A 12,810-nucleotide genomic window follows, 5' to 3' on the forward strand; every position below is an offset into this window, starting at 1 on the left:
GATGAAACCCATCCCAGAGTAGAGCCAGGTGTAAGATGTTATCCCATACTGTTAAGTATGAAAGACTCCACACTGTGCAGCTGTACAGTTTAAACCCTGTGTTCATAACTATCCTGTATTTTTTAGACACAGTAGTACGGCCTACATGACACACTTCTTTTGACTCACTGGCATCCTGTGAAAGTGTCTCTGAGGGCGTTTCTAGTTTCTGTGTGTATACTTTCTAGGCGTGTGCTCTCTCCGACTGTCTCTCACTCCATCACCCGCCCACCTCATCTGAAGCGCCTGTACCACACTGGAGACTGTTACTGAATAAAGAGCTCAGAGCTGGGAAGAGGCCCTGACCTTCCCCGCACTCCAGACGCGTGCAGACCCCGTGGTTGAGGTAGTAGGACTGGCTGCACTTGAGGCAGCGACTGGCGGAGCTGCAGAGTTGGCACTGCTCGGGGCACGCCTCGCACATCTTCTGCGGTGTGTGGAAGTGGGCCTCCGGGCACGAGTCCACACACTGACCCTGGAACAGGTAGCGGTCCGTCCCAAACTTGTCTGTGACAGTGAAGTAGAGTTTAGATGGAGATATACCGTCCAGAATAAAGGGGTGAATCACAGTGTGTGTGACATGAATGGCTCTAATGTCAGCTGATATTTAAAAAAAAAAATGTGACAAAGAATGTGACAATCCCATATAAATACACTCACAGTCTCTTCCATATTTATAATCTGATTCAATGACAAACAGTCGGGGATATTGAAACAAGGCTTAAATGAGGGATGATGACTTTTCCTGAGTCGCAATGGGCAATGCTATGCTATCCTATGCTATGCTAAACATGCTGATATACAGTATTCTGACTTCATTTAGACACAGTCAGCAAGTCAGCTCACCTGTGTCACAGCTGGAGCAGTTGGCAGGCCCACGGTCCACACACTCGGCACAGGTGTGGTCACAAAGGTGGCACTGCCCACCGGCCTGGTACCTCCCAGCAGGGCAACTGGCCACACACTGGCCCTCGTCCAGGAACCTGGCCAAGATATAGAGCTGTTTTTAAACAGGACAGCACAGTATTGGATCTTCATGGCCGCATGCCATTACATCCCATTGTTTTCACAACACTAAATTACACATACTGTCCTTCACACATATTCCATAATTGGAATAGAAATACTCAAGTTTTGTTAAAATATATACATGATTGTGTTTTTGTGTGTGTTCTCACAGAGGTGGAGAGCAGTTGATGCAGTCGTTGTTCCTGGGTCCTCTACACTTGTGACAGGTGGCATCACAGGTATGACAGTTCCCCTGGTCATCCTGGTACTCTCCTGTCACACACAGGACACAAATGAAACACAGACACGGTAGTGATTAATACATCATGATGGGACATCACACTGATAACCTTACATACTGACCTAGCAAGTTCAACTCACACTATTATTTTATTGCCTTTTGCATATAAATGAATATTATGCATGGCAGACTATGGACACATAAAAACAGAAGTTTTATTCCACATACTACTCATAGCATATTACATTTCTCTTGGTTCCAATTATTTCTTGAGCTACATGCTGGACTACTACAGTTAGTTGCCAGATGACCTCTGCTGGTCATTCACTGTATTGCACTAACAAAGACTGGAACTTTCCTCATATGCATGACACACTGAGGTTTACTATGACCCCATCTAGTCCAGTATAATTACTACTAGAGAAAAACCTTATCTTATCAACACATAACATCTGCAACAGACATTTAGAACAAAAAGTAAAATACATTACAGCTGTAGACGTACCATCTTTACACTCTGTTGAACACACTCCATCTTGTAAAGTGTGTCCTTCAACACAACTGCTGCAGTTGCCCCTGCCACCACCCACACACGCGAGACAGCTGGCATCACACCTGGCATCACACACACATAGACACAGATATACAGTCACACAGACACACAGACACACACACACAGACACACACACACACACACACACACACACACACACACACACACACACACACACACACACACACACAAGAAGAGTTCAAGCAGCTTAAGTGAGAGAACAACATGCAGGCCAAACATAAACCAATTGGACTGTGAAAGAACTGATATACAGATAACCTTACAGAGTGATGGGCATTTGAAACTTTCTTAGGTGAAGCTGGTATAATTGCATGTTTGATCTTTTAACATACAACTGTACGTAGACTGAGATCAAATACACACGTGATAGGTACTCCCTAGGTTTTGTATTCTGGAGAGAATTGATTGTACTTGAGAGTATATTCTAGCGCCAATACGCTACTTCTAGCGCACACACACACACACACACACACACACACACACACACACACACACACACACACACACACACACACACACACACGCACACACACACACACACACCCTCTCATAATTTATTTGATTGCCTATTACAAGTCAACTTTCATAGTGAATCATATTTAAGCAGTTCAACATTTCCTTATGTGCGCTACAGTTCAAGGATTTTTGCACTCACATATACATACCTCCTGCATATTTTGCTGTCAGAACCTTGCTGGGTTGCATAGAAGCCTTGGCTGCAGGAGGACACACACTTCCAGTCCTCTATCACGTAACCCTCTGCACAGTGCTTACAAGCCTCTACACCTGCACCTGGGGACATACACACACACAAACACACACACACACACACACACGAGAGAAACATGCAGGCGCATACCAGAGACATCCACAAACACACACACACACACACACACACACACACACACATACCACACCTGTAACCTCATCCCCGGTGCAAGCACATGTACACATATTGTGCAAATACAAGCACTGATCCTCAATGACTTTGACAATACAAAGGCACTCAGTTATTCCCCTGCTCCCCTCATAGTAAATCTGTGGGTGCGGACCTTTCTGCAGTACTCTACCTGCACAGGTGGCACAGGCCGCGTGGCAGGGCTCACAGGTGCCCACCTCACTGAGGTAGGTGCCCACAGCACAGGTCCTCTGGCACTTATTACCTACCAAACTGAGAAAGGAGGGAGAGAAAGAGAGATACAAAGGAGGGAGGGAGAACGATGGAGAGAGAGGGGGGGCGGGAATTGAAGAGAAATAAAGAAGTTTAAATGCTTTAAGACTTTTGTTTGCATAGGAAAGCCATGGTATATTGGGTCAATGTCAGGCTATATCACCTGTAAGAAGGTGTACTGTTGTATTTCTGCTGTATTGTGTTGTATTTATAAACCAGCATCATGGCATGAAATGTTTTCTTGAGTCAGTATTCAGTTCCTCTTTTAAAGCTTGCCCTGTAATCTACTGTACGATATCAGGCTTTTGTATTCTTAGAGGAGAAACCTGATGCCTCTTACCTGTGTCCCTCCATGCACTCTGTGCAGATGGTGGAGGCTGTGCATCGCATGCAGTTTTCACTGCATTTCCTGCACACATTCCCAACTACGAACAAGTAAACGGCATGGTTCAATATGATTGTTCTTTTGATGAAGTAGACTGACCAACAGCATATTACATTTTCTTAGACGATGAAACACTAAAGGTAATAGTCATTGAACTGTCATAAAAACAGCTACTTCAAAACTATCATCCTAAACATTAGAGATGGCAGTGCATGGCTTGGTACCTCATCCATGAGAAAACTATATTATATCAAGCAAATAAAGTATACTGATTCCGATACATACTACACAAAGTGAATAAAATAGATTTCTATTCATGCACACTTACCATGCTCCACGTAGTAGCCATCTTCACAGCTGGTCACGCAGGAGCTGGTGTCCTCGTTGAAGTGGTGTGAGAGCTTACAGGAAGTGCACTGATTACTGCGGCTGCCTTCACACGTCTCACAGGAAGAGTAGCACTTCTTACACCGCTTCCTGTCGCCCCAGAAACCCTTTGGACAGCCGGACACACAGGTCCTGGATGGGGTAGGGTGGGGAGGTATGGAGTAGGATGGGGAGGTATGGAGTAGGATGGGGAGGTATTGGATAGGATGGGGAGGTATGGAGTAGGATGGGTAGGTATGGGATAGGATGGGGAGGTATGGAGTAGGATGGGGTAGAATGGGGAGGTATGGAGTAGGATGGGGAGGTATAGAGTAGGATGAGGTAGGATGGGGAGGTATGGGATAAGATGGGGAAGGATGGAAAGGTATGGGGTAGTATGGGGAGGTATGGATTAGGATGGGGAGGTATAGAGTAGGATGGGGTAGGATGGGGAGGTATGGAGTAGGATGGGGAGGTATAGAGTAGGATGAGGTAGGATGGGGAGGTATGGGATAAGATGGGGAAGGATGGAAAGGTATGGGGTAGTATGGGGAGGTATGGATTAGGATGGGGAGGTATAGAGTAGGATGGGGTAGGATGGGGAGGTATGGAGTAGGATGAGGTAGGATGGGGAGGAATAGAGTAGGATGAGGTAGGATGGGGAGGTATGGAGTAGGATGGGGTAGGATGGGGAGGTATGGAGTAGGATGGGGTAGGATGGAAAGGTATGGGGTAGGATGTAGAGGTATAGAGTAGGATGGGGAGGTATGGGTCAGTGTTTCAGCCACTGAGTCTCAAAGTCAAAAGGAATTTCTCTGATTGCATAAAATCACATATGAAGGGAGATATGGTCAGTGCTGCACCTGCTGAGTCTGAGTCTGACAGACAACATATCACTCTGAACATATTGGCAAATATTGAAAATTGGCAAAGGTTTGTTAGTTAAGAGGCATTTACAGATATGTATCTTACAAAAAACACACCCATTACCATGATAATTAGACAAAATACATGTCTTTATGTTAGTAAGTAAATGATGGCTCCTTTATGTATTTTCAATAACTGCTTTCTGTTTTCCAACCTTGTGTTGTTCTTGAACTTGAGGAAGAAGTGGAGACAGGCAACACACTGGTCAGCTCCGGGTCCTTCGCAGCCATCCTCACTGCACTCAGGATCACAGGGGCCTTAAAGGAGACATGCAGGAACACGACATGACCCACACACACCACCTCCCACTAACACACTTTTAAAGAGCCAAGACAGGGCAGATTAGGACAAGCCTGTGAATAAGTACATCAGATATCAGACTTGGTTTCTTTTGAAGCAGGGCTATTATGTCTTATCAGGATCTGACACAGTCAGCAAACCCACGGGTAAGACTGCAGTTAAATGGTGTGGGAGTGTGGAAGGCGCTCAGGCACAACCACAGAGATTCAGCTGGTATGTTAAAGACCAAAATCCAGGGGTAAGACACAGATAAATCCCAAACAGCAGCTGTCTCTGTCGGTGCAAGAGTCTGATCCTAAGCTGGCGTGGAGCTGAGGGGCCAAATCAGAACCGAATCCCTTCTAAAACACTACTTTCTATGAAAGGCCTGTCTAAACATGATATCTACACACCGCCAACTCTGTCATCTGCACAAATGAATAGGTGCATAGTGCATAATGGATGCCCTGAAACACAGTAAAGACACTCAGGCGTGGTTCGGTTTTTATGGTGCTTACCGGTGTATTCTTCTGGGATGTTATCATCAATGGCCTCATCAACCGAGCGAGCCTTTACATGTCGTGGTGATGGGTTTGGGTGTACAGTAGTGCCATAAAGCACCAGATACCATTCGATCAGTTTGGCTGCAGAGGACACACCAAAAACAAGGACTAAAATCTTTATCCAGTTCAATTGATTTGATCCAAATTTCAGATTTGACTTAAATGTCAAGAGAGTTGAGCTGTAAAATAATATTTGGGCTTAATGGGCCCTCCATGCCCTACATTGCATATATTGTGATTTATATGGCAGCACACTTCATGAGAGTGCTTATCTTTGCTTCCTATATAGTTGAAGAGTTGGTGGTTAATCATTTTAAGAACCTTTCTAGTCAATGATTCTAGTCAATGATTTTATTTTCTGTTTCTTTATGTGTTGGGGACTAAATAGGTGGCCGCAAAAAGTGGTGGGGACATTTTGTAAATCATACCTACAAACACATGAATAAAATATAGAATTGTTATCGAAACATTTTTGTCTCTTCATCTCCCTTGCAGTAGGTGGCAGTAGAAGAGTCCCACCCTGGAAACAGAGAAGAAGGGAAAGGCAAAGAAACCTGCATCTACTCCTCCCACCTGCGTGTCTGTATGGCCTCTTCCTGCTGGGAGTGTCCCGAATCTCCAGGGTCCACTCTCCAGACGGCGTCTCCCCCCAGCAGTGCGTAGTCATGAACTTCCACCTCCTGAAGCCCTCGGTGGAGTAGTCATTCTCCCTGGAACAGGACAGGACAAAGCCCAGTCAGCACGGAGGCCGCTGCTGAGGCTGAGGCTAAGGCTGAGGCTGCAATGACTCCCCCAGACACGGGCCATAACTCTTTTAAATGGATGACTCTCCCCTCTTAGTTAGTAAGGGGGGATACGAGATGATTCTACCAGTGACTGCCGATGCTGGATCCTACACACAAAATGTTGTCAAAATGGGCTTCAAATACGAGGTATAGTACATTTCATTAATTACGCACATGAGACATAAGACATTTATGTCTTTGCTTCTATTCAACCCAACAGCTTGAAAACACTGTGTTGGGATATGATATAGTACTGCCTATGGAGCCTGTGCACACGAGGAACAATAAAGCTGCTCATATGTTTATTGGTCCTTCAGGTAAAGGAGGAGAGAGAGAGAAAAACAAGAGGACAAATCCAGACTGATGAAGACTACGCAGCAATAACTCAAAGGAAATGAAAAGATATTGAAAAACCAGAAAACAGTGACTGTGGCCCCCGGACCTTGTTATGAGGAGCTGTGACCGGGTCCCCGAGGGTGAGGTGAGGGTGACGGAGAGGTCACCGCGGCGAGGGTGCAACAGGGTCACACTTATGGCCACGTGCTCCAGGTACGCCACATGCTTGTTACAGCCTGTTGAGGTGTGTGTAGACCTGAGCATCCGGTCAGCACGGATCTCCCTGTAGCAACATGGTGAAAGCATACGTTTTTAAAATGGTGAAATATGAATGGACCAAATGGAAGTCATAAAAATACAAAGTAAAGTAGTTTAGAGAATTCCCTCTCACTGTGTGTATATGTTTGTGTTGGTGTGTGAGTGTGTATGTGTACATATTTATTTGTGTGTGCGCGCACATGTGTGTGTGTGTCTGTGTGTGTGTGTCTGTGTTACCTATTACCTATTGCTGTGAACGATATTGTCCACACACACACGATGAGGGGGCGCGTGTGTCCATCGCTCAGCCTCTGTTACCATGGCTTCAGCATCCATCAGACCAAAACCATACAGGTGACTGACTGCAAATAATGAATTAATGGACAAATTAAACTATATAAAATATACAATACAGTAAAATTCAAACTTTAACATTGAATTAATTCTGTGACTAAATGTATTTGATCAATACATCCAGTGCTGTTAGCATGCCTCAGTGCTTCCGTGATTTGTGTTTGTCACTTTTCAAATCACTGGCTATAATTATATGACATGATCACACTTAGAAAGCAAAACATAAGAGCACCACCCCAGTAGCTACTTCTCTCAGTACCTCTACAATAGATTGGAATAGAAATGGACCCTACCGTCATGCCCAGCTCCATTGGTCTGCCAGTCAGGAGCGCTCAGGTGACCTCGCCGTGACGTCTTCACAATGATGTGCTGCACGTCCCTCCAGGTTAGCAGTGGGCTAAGGTCAAAGGACAAATCAGGAGAGATGCAAAGGTCAAACAGGTGAAAGAGAAAGCGACAGCAGCACAATACATTACATGCCATTTACATCTGAGATGAACAAGTATACTCTTTACTAAACTATACTCTACTATACTATAGATACTATTCAATACAATAAATACTTTACCATTCAATATTCAAATCTTCATAAAAATCTGAGATGCACTTACAGATTACTTACAGTATACATACTATATTAAAATATTCACGTATCCTTCCGACGCTTATCTCCCTCTGGAACGAAATACTGTTTTCTGATTGGCTAATGGGGTGTACATTAAGTTCGTATAGACGGACACCTTGGACGTAGTCCCAGAAGAAAAGTTAAATCGCCGTTCCATATCAATGCTCTTGAATGGTTACCATTGACAACCAACGTAACGTTTTTTTTTGTTGAAAAAACTCACTACTTTCTCTAACGGGAGCACTAGGCTTCAAATCAAGAATTCATCAGGTTATTATGCATATTAAGTTTCCTAAAGATAAAGGACATTTTAAATACTGATAATAATAATAATAAAAACATTGTTGGATGTTGTAAACAGATAAGCGGGATAACGGCCTTCGAGCTGTACAGTTCTACAAAGATAACGGACTGTGCGTCGTGGAGTTCTTTGCCCCGCATCGTCCATTATCTTTGTAGAACTGTACAGCTCGTCGGCCGTTATCCCTTACATATTGCACAATTATTTGCAAAATGAAAATATATGTATTGTGTACATATGGAAAAAGTGCCACCTCAGAATATTGTAGTCACTTGACGACAACTCACCATCATGTAGTTTCAAACAAATTATCTGTAGAACATGTAACCATTAGATAAGCAGGTAAAGAAGTAAAGAAGGTTACTTGGCTTCTAGGGTCAGAGCGATGATTCCGGCTGCCATGGGTGCAGAAGCGGATGTTCCGGAATGTTCCTCAGTGCAACGCTGCCTCAGGTCAGTAGTCACCTACCATAGCGCACACAGAGTGAGCATAACACAATAAGCACACGTAAACATAATGCAGTATATGCCTGGCAGGAAGACTTGTTGACGTAGATTAGGAAAGGCTGGTGTCAGGTAGGTTGTTATTTGGGTGAAGGAATTTAAAGAAAAATGTATGTTTGATTGTTAGATGTGTTAAGGTTTACTTTGTGTGCGTTTGTGTGTGTGTGTGTGTGTGTGTGTGTGAGAGAAAGAGAGAGAGAGAAAAAATCAGAAAGTGAGAGAGAGAGAGAAAGAGAGATATAGAGGGCCTCACTATGCCGATGCTGTTGGCCTCCCCGCTGCTGTAGGTGGTGGCCAGAGTGGAGGCACACTCCTCCAGGTACCAGGGCTTCCTGCCACTCTGGGTGGTGCTGCTCACTGAGATGGTGTAGATGCTGTTGGTGTAGCCGTCACACGAGCAGTGGTCCTTGTTCCGGCCACCGTTTCCAGAGGCCCAGACAAAGATGGAACCTCTTCCCTTTCTGCCCTGTGCTCAGACCACAGTGAGGGGGAGGTAAAGTGAAAGAGGGGCTTTTATTTCCTCCATGAGCTGAGATAAAACTACCATCATTCTAGTCTTGATATGGAATTAACTAATTTGTAACAATTCGCAATCATTTGTAATAATTCTTGCAGTATATGCCTATATGGCAGTACATTCATTTGGGGGTTTTCAAATGGCTGCCACACAAATATAAGATATTCACAAAAATACAAATAGGCCTCCATTTATTTAAATGACTGAACTATATACTGAACTGTAGTTTCTCCACTTAGCTATAAGCAACAGTCAACACACCTCTTCCACCATTTTACATACACAGGGCAAACAACGACAAACAATCTCACTTTGCGGATCCCGTTCTCCAGGGCTAGTCGGGCCAGGCTGCCAGGCCCGTCCACAGTCCTGCCGTCATCGTCAGGGCCCCAGCTGGAGCTGTAGATGTCTATGTACTGCGGACGGAAGCTCAGAGACTGGGCCTCCAGCATATCCGACATGTCACCATCCAGCATGCGGATACCTGTGGACACATGTCGAATGTTCACAGCATTTTTCACAGCTTTTTTGTGGAGAATCAATCAATCAGTAGTATATTATTATTATTGTTGCTGTTGTTGTTAATAAAAATACTTATCATCATCATCATCATCATCCCTGGAAGTGTTGGGTTATAAACAAATAAAGTTTCAGCTGAGCTGTAAGATCTCAGTTGAGTTGATTTAGGCTCGATTAAAGATGATGACGGACAAAGAGAGGATACCACAGTGTCTCCAAGTGAGGTGAAGAGGGGGATGAAAAAGGACGATGACAGGAACTGACCTCCTATCTTGGCGTTGTAGGCGACCCCAACCATACAGAGGGAATTATTTGCAGCTGCTGCAACAACGCCTGCACATCTCGTCCCGTGTCTGAAAACAAGCGAGGAACAACTTGTGCGATGAATTACTGAATTTCAGCTTTTTTAAATCATCGTCTTGCCACATACTAGCTTAGTACAGCCAAACTGTTGGTGTGATTAGACAATGCTTATATCAGGTGATTACAATTTAAAACGTATACAATAAATATAGGGAGATGAATGGGTTGTGTGTCTGGCTGCACTAGCATAACCACTAAAAACACGTGACAGACAAATGTAAAACAGATGTGGCTAAAGGATGATACTGACTTGTTCTCATCAGTGACATCATATCGTGGACTTGGGTCAGGATCGTCCCGATTGTAGTCCCAGCTGGCCCGGGGGTCCTTAAGGACAATCAGAAGAACCCCTGTTACCACACTCACTTTCCACCCCGTAGATGTTTTTGTATGAAAAGGGTGTGAAAACTAACGAAGGGACAGAACTGTGTTTAGGCAATAGCATGTTGGCTGAACCTAGGGGTTCATGGGTAGGTTTAAAGTCTGGACTGATGTCGGTAAGAGTCCCCAAAGGGGTTTAGAGACTGGAAGAAGGGGGGCGTTTTTGAGAAGTTTGCTATCAGATTATGAATTTAAGCTTTGAAGTCTTCTCCAATATTTTTTTCTCCAAAGTTGTGCTTATTGTTTGACGCTACACTCACGTAATTGTGCTTGAGGTCAGGGTGAACTTTTTCTATGCCGTCGTCCAGGATGGTCACCACAACACCTTTGCCTGTGTAGCCTTTGTTCCAGGCACCCTTAATGTTCATGTCTGTCAGGCAGTTCTGATCACAGTGCTGTGAAGAAACAGAACAAACAAATAATGACTCCATTCTCTTCTCCCTCTAAAATTTCCCATAAACACAGAACCAAAGTCCAAAAATGTGAGATCAAGATATGCAATACAAGGTGTACAATACATGAACAGTGCATTGAACAGAACAGAAAATTGTATTCTTGTTGTCAGCTCTGAATATTTTGGGTGTGGCTGGGATTTCAACAAGGCACTTACTATGTACCACATTTTATCCCATTTAGGGTCATTGAAGCTGATGGTGTCATCTCGTTTTGTCCTGTGATGAACAACCTGCTGTTGGGCCCACTCCACCTTCACATGGACAAACAGAAAGTATCACCACATAGAACAGGAAGTGACATCACTATACCCATACCGCAGACTCATTGAATGTGAACCCATTCACTGACTGTGCCCTTTTCCAGTAGGTCATTTATTTAACAAAGGGCACACTCAATGAATAATTTACAGAAGATGATGTGTTTGTGTTGACTTTTCGCACACTTCAATGGTGATCTGGTCCAGTGGTCCACATATCTGTTGTATGCCGGTGCTTGTGGGTGTGGTGTGTGTTTGTGAATAGTGTTGGGTGACTCATTAAGTATGAAGGAAAGGTCTCAGTGATGGGGCTGATGAGATCCTCTTACATTGCTCTCCATGGCGATGAGGCTGTGGTTGCCCAGGATGGAGGCCGTGGAGCGCTTCATGATCCTCGGATGGAGGAAGTGGTAGTGGTCCTGCAGGTCTCCAATCTACGGTGGCCCAAGAGAGGAACATGTTTTTTACAGTAAACACGCTGTTGATGGACCCCCGCATACATCCCGTCTACATGCGACTGGCTGCCGCTGTGTAAATTATGCACATGTCACTGACGTCTGCCATTGAGACTGGGGCGTGGGGGTTACCTTACACCCCTGATAGGCTTACCTGGAAACATGAGCCAAACCTACTGCTCAGATAGCAGCTGACTCCGGGATGGATCTGGGCCAAGCCTGGCAGACCCGCGCCATCACCGGGCCAGGTCTGTGCCAAACTCAGTTGGTACCTGGGTGGAGCATTAGGGTTTAATCCCCTCTGGCTGATCGCTACTCTCTGACACCCATGTGTCATGATGTTAGGATGTCAACTCAAATCAAGACAGCAAACCTCATGCTAAAAAGCCCAGTGGAAACAGTACATTTTGCCAAAGCGCAACCTATAATCAAGTAAAGACGTAAAACCACACAATAGATATTTGCTAAAAGCCCAAAATTATGCAACAGGGTTTTTGTAATAGCTTTCTGGCCTGTATAATAGGAGCGTATTCCTTTCATCTCTTTGCCCAGTGTACTTGCCAGTGGATCAGCAGAACAGCTTCCAGGAACAAAGCATGACATCACTTTTTAACCATAAGAGTTAGAACTGGAACTGTTTTAAGTTTGAAAAAAAAAGAAAAGAAATCCAAAAAAAAAATGTGTGTTTTTATTTGAAGAGGGGGGGCCAATAAACCCTGCATTAGACAGACTGTTCCATTGAACTGGGGCACTTGCAGAGCTCAGCAAGGGCTTCTTCAGGGCTCAGCTTCCACCTTTACACACATGCATTATGCACAAGAGAGCCACATAGCAGAACAGCCAGTGCCCTGTTGATATGCTAACTGGTGCTGTTTGAGTTCTCTTTGAACCCTCCAGTGAAATGTGTCCAAAATGGTCGACAAATTAAAGTGTGCTTGAAATCTATGCAAAGTCATATTAACGGTATTGCATAGCTCAATTTTAGTCAACCACAGTGAAATTGAGATGGCTTTCACAATTATAATGTGGTGCACCAGTCAAAACCACCTTGAGGTTTGAGGTTACCTGACACAATAATTGAAGCCATTCAGCCTTGTAAAAAAACAAGTCAAAAAAATAGTCAATTTTTGCAAGGTTACAATTGACT

General features: G+C 44.3%; 1 protein-coding gene across 1 annotated transcript in view; it reads right to left on the bottom strand.

The window, feature by feature from the left end:
- pcsk5a (proprotein convertase subtilisin/kexin type 5a) overlaps positions 1-12,810 on the bottom strand; it is a 29,901-nt gene that overhangs the window by 15,765 nt on the left and 1,326 nt on the right. The window contains exons 2-23 of the mRNA XM_080847993.1: positions 11,538-11,642; positions 11,107-11,202; positions 10,757-10,891; positions 10,366-10,442; positions 10,017-10,105; positions 9,545-9,717; positions 8,970-9,182; positions 8,577-8,677; positions 7,580-7,683; positions 7,177-7,294; positions 6,781-6,957; positions 6,127-6,263; positions 5,509-5,634; positions 4,866-4,968; positions 3,747-3,937; positions 3,374-3,458; positions 2,933-3,033; positions 2,528-2,654; positions 1,794-1,903; positions 1,218-1,320; positions 886-1,022; positions 346-546 (exon numbers count right to left, since the gene is read on the bottom strand). Of these exons, the coding sequence (XP_080704119.1) occupies positions 346-546; positions 886-1,022; positions 1,218-1,320; positions 1,794-1,903; positions 2,528-2,654; positions 2,933-3,033; positions 3,374-3,458; positions 3,747-3,937; positions 4,866-4,968; positions 5,509-5,634; positions 6,127-6,263; positions 6,781-6,957; positions 7,177-7,294; positions 7,580-7,683; positions 8,577-8,677; positions 8,970-9,182; positions 9,545-9,717; positions 10,017-10,105; positions 10,366-10,442; positions 10,757-10,891; positions 11,107-11,202; positions 11,538-11,642 (2,809 nt within the window). The remainder of the gene's footprint in view (positions 1-345; positions 547-885; positions 1,023-1,217; positions 1,321-1,793; positions 1,904-2,527; positions 2,655-2,932; positions 3,034-3,373; positions 3,459-3,746; positions 3,938-4,865; positions 4,969-5,508; positions 5,635-6,126; positions 6,264-6,780; positions 6,958-7,176; positions 7,295-7,579; positions 7,684-8,576; positions 8,678-8,969; positions 9,183-9,544; positions 9,718-10,016; positions 10,106-10,365; positions 10,443-10,756; positions 10,892-11,106; positions 11,203-11,537; positions 11,643-12,810) is intronic.

The sequence above is a fragment of the Sprattus sprattus genome, assembly GCF_963457725.1.
Source record: "Sprattus sprattus genome assembly, chromosome: 11".
Lineage (NCBI taxonomy): Eukaryota > Metazoa > Chordata > Actinopteri > Clupeiformes > Clupeidae > Sprattus > Sprattus sprattus.